At 40.8% G+C, this 6,000-nt stretch overlaps 1 protein-coding gene across 1 annotated transcript in view; it reads left to right on the forward strand.

The window, feature by feature from the left end:
• LOC115776688 (contactin-associated protein-like 5) overlaps positions 1 to 1,276 on the forward strand; it is a 242,758-nt gene extending 241,482 nt beyond the window's left edge. The window contains exon 23 of the mRNA XM_030724438.1: positions 1,092 to 1,276. Within this exon, the coding sequence (XP_030580298.1) occupies positions 1,092 to 1,276 (185 nt within the window). The remainder of the gene's footprint in view (positions 1 to 1,091) is intronic.
• Positions 1,277 to 6,000: the final 4,724 nt, after the last annotated feature.

Here is a 6,000-nt window from a genome sequence, read left to right on the forward strand (position 1 = left end):
AGTGTGTGTCGGGGTGGGGGTGGGGGGGGTGGGGGTGGGGGTTGGTATGGGCTCGGAGCGGGAGGGGGGGAGGGGGGGCCCTTGCAATCTCCTTGCCCCGGGGCCCAGACCCACCTTAATCCGGGCCTGCCTATGGCCTTGGAGGAGGTTCGCACTCTCTGAGTGCTTCTAGTTTTTCATAAATAACTTGTATACAAATACATCAGGTTTTGTTTTTTTTTTCTTTTTAAAGAAAATGTTATGCTCATAATTTCTTTGCACTTTCTGATTGAATGTTGTATTTTTATTATAATCTTGGTGTAACAGGGCCGGGCTTTTTTTGGGGTGGGATCTGTGAAAAATTATAATTTGTATCTCAAAGTAATTTCATGGTGATTAAAAAAAACAAAGAAACTTTGAACAAAAAAAAGGAGTTTTTCCTTCCCACTGTCACCAAGTGCTGCTCATAGGGGGTCATTTTGACTGTTGGGTTTTCTCTGATTATTGTAGGGTCTTTACCTATAATATAAAGCACCTTGAGGCAATTGTTTGTTGTGGTTTAGCGCAGTATAAATTATTTGTGTAGCTATCCTTTCTATCCCCTTTGCACGTGTTGGAACTGGCCATCATCCTTTGGTGAGCCTGTACTGATCTCAGTGACACACAGACAGCGATGACATAGCTCCAGCTGGTGCCGGTGAGGGTGGCCAGGCAGAGATGTTGGAATTATGAATAAATTATGGGTTGGCTAAATTATTGCAAATAATTGTATTGTTGCAAATAATTGTATTGTTTTTACTTACATTTTACAGTGTCCCACTGTTTATGGAATTGGGTTTATAACCATAATATTTAGTGCAATGTTTTCAGTATTTCTTTTTTACGGGGTGTATTCATTCATCCATCCAGTTACATAACTGAATCAATGCATTGAATAATTCAGTTTTATGTAGTACTAGCTAAAAACAATACTTAACGGGCATTTTTATTCAAGGTAAAGACCCTATAACACTGTATATTGTTTAAGGGAACAACGGATGTGTTTATTGAAAGGAGGAATTTTTAATGAAACAAGAGTTTCTGCTAATGTGTGTGTCCTTCCTGCTTTTCAGGTGTGGTGACAGCAGTGGTGTTCACCATACTTTTCATCTTAGCTGTGGCAATCCACTTCCTGTCTAAGCGATGGGCCCAGAGAACCGATGACAGCATCAAGGAAAAGGAACACCATCAGAGCAATAGGACAGAATTGCATCACGACAATACACTCAGGGACAAAATGAAGGAGCACTACATCTGACAACAGGAAGAAGAATTATATCCAACTAAATGAAAGAGGACTATGTCTGACTTCATCAAAGTGTAACAAATCTGACTACAGGAACTAAGACTATACCTGACCACATCAAGACTGAAAATTGAATACAAGAAGAAGAACTATATCTGACTTAATGAAAGAAGACTATCTAAGAGCAGTTACATACCTCTCTTCTACGTGGGGATAGCACTGTGGATGGGTTCTTGCTCCATTCTGTACAAAAAGAGATCTGTGCATGCTGACCAAGGACACTGCAAGCACTGAATACAGCAAAGCAAACTGTAATGGAATCGTTCCTGGAGTCTTTGCAAAAAGCATCAGATGATTAAAGGGAAAGGGATGAACAGTACCTGCTGAACCTCATGAATGTGCACATTTTCTTATTAATTCCAAATGCTGAAGACTTCTGTATTTAACTAGAATACACTTAATTATATTTGAAAATTGAGAGGTAGGCCTAGCCTGTAAGATGTGTGCACATTTGCTGTTGTACTTGTTTTTTTAGGGTGGTGAATTTTTTGGTGTTGATTAGGTAAGAGGAACAGGGTGCCAATACTGCCTACTGTACGAGTGCCTAATTTGTCCTCAGGATTTTTCTTTAAATGTTTTGCATGTTTTGTTTTTCCACTGCCCCCAAGAGATTGGCACTAAGGGATTCCTATTACCATATGCAGCAGCTTGTTTATCTTTTAGACCTGAATAGAAGGAAGAAGAAATTTAAATCACTCAGTAGCTAAACAGCATCAACTATATGACCATGAGGCATGGGGAGTTTTTGTATGTTTTTCTTTGTAGTACTTTTGCAATCCCTCTCTTTCACAGAAAATGACTATGCGGTTTTATGACATAGGATTATATATTATATAGTAGAATGTTGCTGGCTGTAGTGAGACTGAAAATGAGTTCACCCTTAGCTGTGTGTGATCAGGCACTCTGAATTATGGCACCTAGACAGGTGATTATTTGCGCTAGATCACATCTGTCTGCCTGAATGCTGAGCTGATTGAGACTATAGCTGAGACTGACATTAAAATAGATACCACCACATTTATATTATATAGTTTGAGCCATAGAACCCATAGAACTGCCCATAAGCAGCATTTGACTGTCACAGTTTTCATCTCGTAAACTTCTCATCCTCACTGTGCATCATCTGCAGATGAGCAGACTAACACACCGGTTCTTTGAAATCAGGAGGGATGAGAAAAATATAGCAGGAAGCTTAGTTCAGGGGGGGAAAAAAATCTGCCACGAACCTTAGTTTTGTAACTGTGCAAAAGTTTTAGGCACTTTAGATGTTCAGGTTCTCATGTACATACACACACACACAACTCCAACAGGAAGGAATCTAAACAGACTTTATGAGGGGTTTTGACAGTGCATGACTGTCATAGAGAATTAAATTCAAAAACAAAAACTGAGGTCTTGGACAGTGAGACCTTGGAAGAACAATTGAAAGGAACAGCCTATCCAATCTGAACTTGAATGGTGCTCTGTTATTGAACTTCTGTACTAGTTACAGTTTGTCTGTAATGAACATCATTTTTCAGCACAAGAGTGTTCATAAATGCACTCAGCACCAGGATACCATAGGTTGCAGGTCATTGATCAATTTTGTAACTGTGCCATGAGGCCTGCAGTTGCATGTCTCGGACACTCACATGAAGAGGGGGGGCTCAGATGTCCACAGATCACACTGTGTGGTGAGTCGGATCAGGTGGCAGGGGAGGATGGTGGACAGGCCGACATGCCTGGTGTGCCCAAATGTGCAGTGAGAGTGTGCTGGCAGCATCTGGCACAGGCCACAGTCCAGAAGAACTTAAACTTCCACCTCCAGCAGAACTTCAACAGCCTTTCAAAGAAGATTGTTGACACAGAGTCTAATTGGTACACATTGGGCACCTTCACTGCTGAGATGCCTTCAGTGAGCTGTGCCACAAGGTGGTTAGTGTCTGTCATGGCAGAAATTCCCAAACACTAGAAGTGAGTTGAAATGTTAATCTAAGAAGTTCTATCATGCTTGGTTGTAGGATTCTAGGCAGGTAACAGTTACTGAAAGGCAAAGAGGGGAAGTAACAAAGTACCAATACTGTACTGTCAGCATCAGCACTTACAGTATTTGAAATTAATTTTCTGACTACATTCTACTTTACTCCATACATTTTCACACAAATATCTCTTCTTTCTACTCCTTACAAGTTATTTCATGTTAGTGTGCACCCTCCTGACATTAAACTTATTTTAAAATAAATGGAGGGAGCATTAGGACATGATAGAAAATCCTGTTGCTGTATCCATCACTACTGCTTATTGGTAAATGGACTGGTTCTTATATAGCACTTTTATATTCTGCTTGAGCATTCAGAGTGCTTTATACAACACATCTTATTCACCCATTCATACACGCTGTCATGGTTGCTGTGGCAGGCAGGCAAAGGCGAACCCCAAATGCAGGACTCAACATGGTGAACTGAACTCAAAGGAGGTTTATTGAAAATATTACAACTGGTATAACATAAACTGAACTGGACAGAGTCAGAACTAAAACAAAGGACTCATGGAAAGGGAAGTCACACAACCGGGATCATTGACGATGACGCAACAGGGAACAGATGCAGGCTGACGACCTAAATACACACACTAGGTAATCGGGGAACAGGCAACAGGTGAGAGACAAAGCTGAATGTAATTAAACAGGACAAGGGGAAGCAAAAGTAAACACAAAGCACAAGGAACAAAGGACTATCAAAGTAAAACAGGAAACACACAGGCACAGGACAGAGATGCAGGGGGGTACCGGAACCAAGGAAACCAGGAGATTAAACTATAAACCATAACTAACCAGACATGAAATTAAGATGAATAATGAAAACCAAAACAAACTTAGTGAAAACAGAACTAAACACAAAATGCTGGGCCCACAGCCCAGGACAATGACACAAGCACCTTTTCTGTCTAAGTGGTTTCCATCTACTTCTCACATTGGGAGAATCTTGGGGTTCAGTATCTTGTCCAAAGATACTTTGACATGTAGACTGGAACCACCAACCTTCTGATTAGTAGATGACCTGCTCTGCCTGAGCCATCGCCACCCCACACATTTTGAGGTGGCTGTGATTCACAGATATATTGTGCACAAAGAGATGAAAGACAAGAAAAAGAAAACAAAAACCAGAATCCATGCTTAATTTATAGCTCTATGCTCAGGGATTAAAGTTGACTGGAAGGATCCATTAACAGCGTTCTTGGTACAGATGTCATTAAGGTGTGGTCTCTGTATTTCAGAATCTAGCTAGGGTTACAAAAGGTGCAAGCATAAAGGGAGTATAATTTCAAATGTTAGGTAATTTCAAATGCAATGCTTCAACAGCTCAGCAAATATCAGCAAACATACAAACTGTTTCTGTGCACAGAATGTGTTTGGTAGCTAAAGATACAGCTGCTGTATTTACCAAGGAGAGGAAAAAAGAAAGTGACATAATTTTTCTCAGAGATGGAGAAAGATGTAAGGAAGAAGAGAGATTATTTTTAATGGTAAGGACTGCTCAGTGACATTTGTTTAACTGAAAGTTTATATATAATGTCCTCATTCAAGTTATAGTTTTTGAGCGGGTAGTGGAGCTATACATGATGTGAAGTTGTGTTTTTTCATATTGTGAAACACCCTGCAAAACAAATTGAACCTATTAACTGGCAACGGCCCGCCCACGGGCCGTTTGTAGTACTTTCCGACTTTGAAGCCACATAGCGTCACAGTAACACTGCAGTTCGCTCTTACAATGCTTTTATATGACAGACAGACCCTCAGAATTGGATTGACACCTCATTTGTCCAATCATGTTATGAAACGGGTTTTCCAGAGCCAATAATAACCAGACAGTGTCATGTAACTTTTCTGGACATGCCCCCAAATGTTCCCCAATCGTTCTGATTGGTCGAGTCTGACCCAAAATCCGAAACCACAGATGTATAGCCAATAAAATTCCTGACACGTGGGTATATGGCACTATGGGGTGGGTTTTCAGATGAAACCATAAACTCCCTGCGTAATCAGTGCGTCCTCCATGCGTGAAACTGAGCAGGAAGTAAAAGTCTGTGTGCCGTCGTGCATAAACAGTGTTTACAATACTTTTTCTCACCAACGGATTGTCAGAATGCATCAAAAACAGACTTTATTTATTCAATGAAGTGACTAAATGACTCACAAGAGTGGATTATTATTTATTAGAGGATTTCGTCACTGATTCGACCGGTTTTATCGCTACAACATCCGGCGAACGAACAGCTGTACTCTGAAAGAGATCCATGGTACGTGTAACTTTTTATTCTCAGCTCGTCCTCATATTATATGCCATTTAGATGTAAATATGTATGTAATGGTGAGCCTGACATGCACCATTACACAGAAAATATCACCGTACGCCGTTGTTACGCCACTTATATTGTGTGTATTTTACATATGGAAATTTACAAGAGCAGTGTTGGGGGCGGGGAAGGTTGTTACAGGTTTCGATAAGGCTTTCACGGGGGTCTTTATTACGGCAGGATGAGGAGGACAATGGCTCAGAGCTTTTTTTGACCAGTAAGTTCCTAAAGTTTTACAAAAAGCTTTATGCTTTGTGTAAGTTTTGTTTGTGGGGGTGGGGGCTGGACTGGACTGGCAATCGGGCGTACCGGGCATTTGCCCAGTGGGCCAACAGTCCTCA

Source organism: Archocentrus centrarchus, unplaced genomic scaffold, assembly GCF_007364275.1.
Source record: "Archocentrus centrarchus isolate MPI-CPG fArcCen1 unplaced genomic scaffold, fArcCen1 scaffold_36_ctg1, whole genome shotgun sequence".
Classification (NCBI taxonomy): domain Eukaryota; kingdom Metazoa; phylum Chordata; class Actinopteri; order Cichliformes; family Cichlidae; genus Archocentrus; species Archocentrus centrarchus.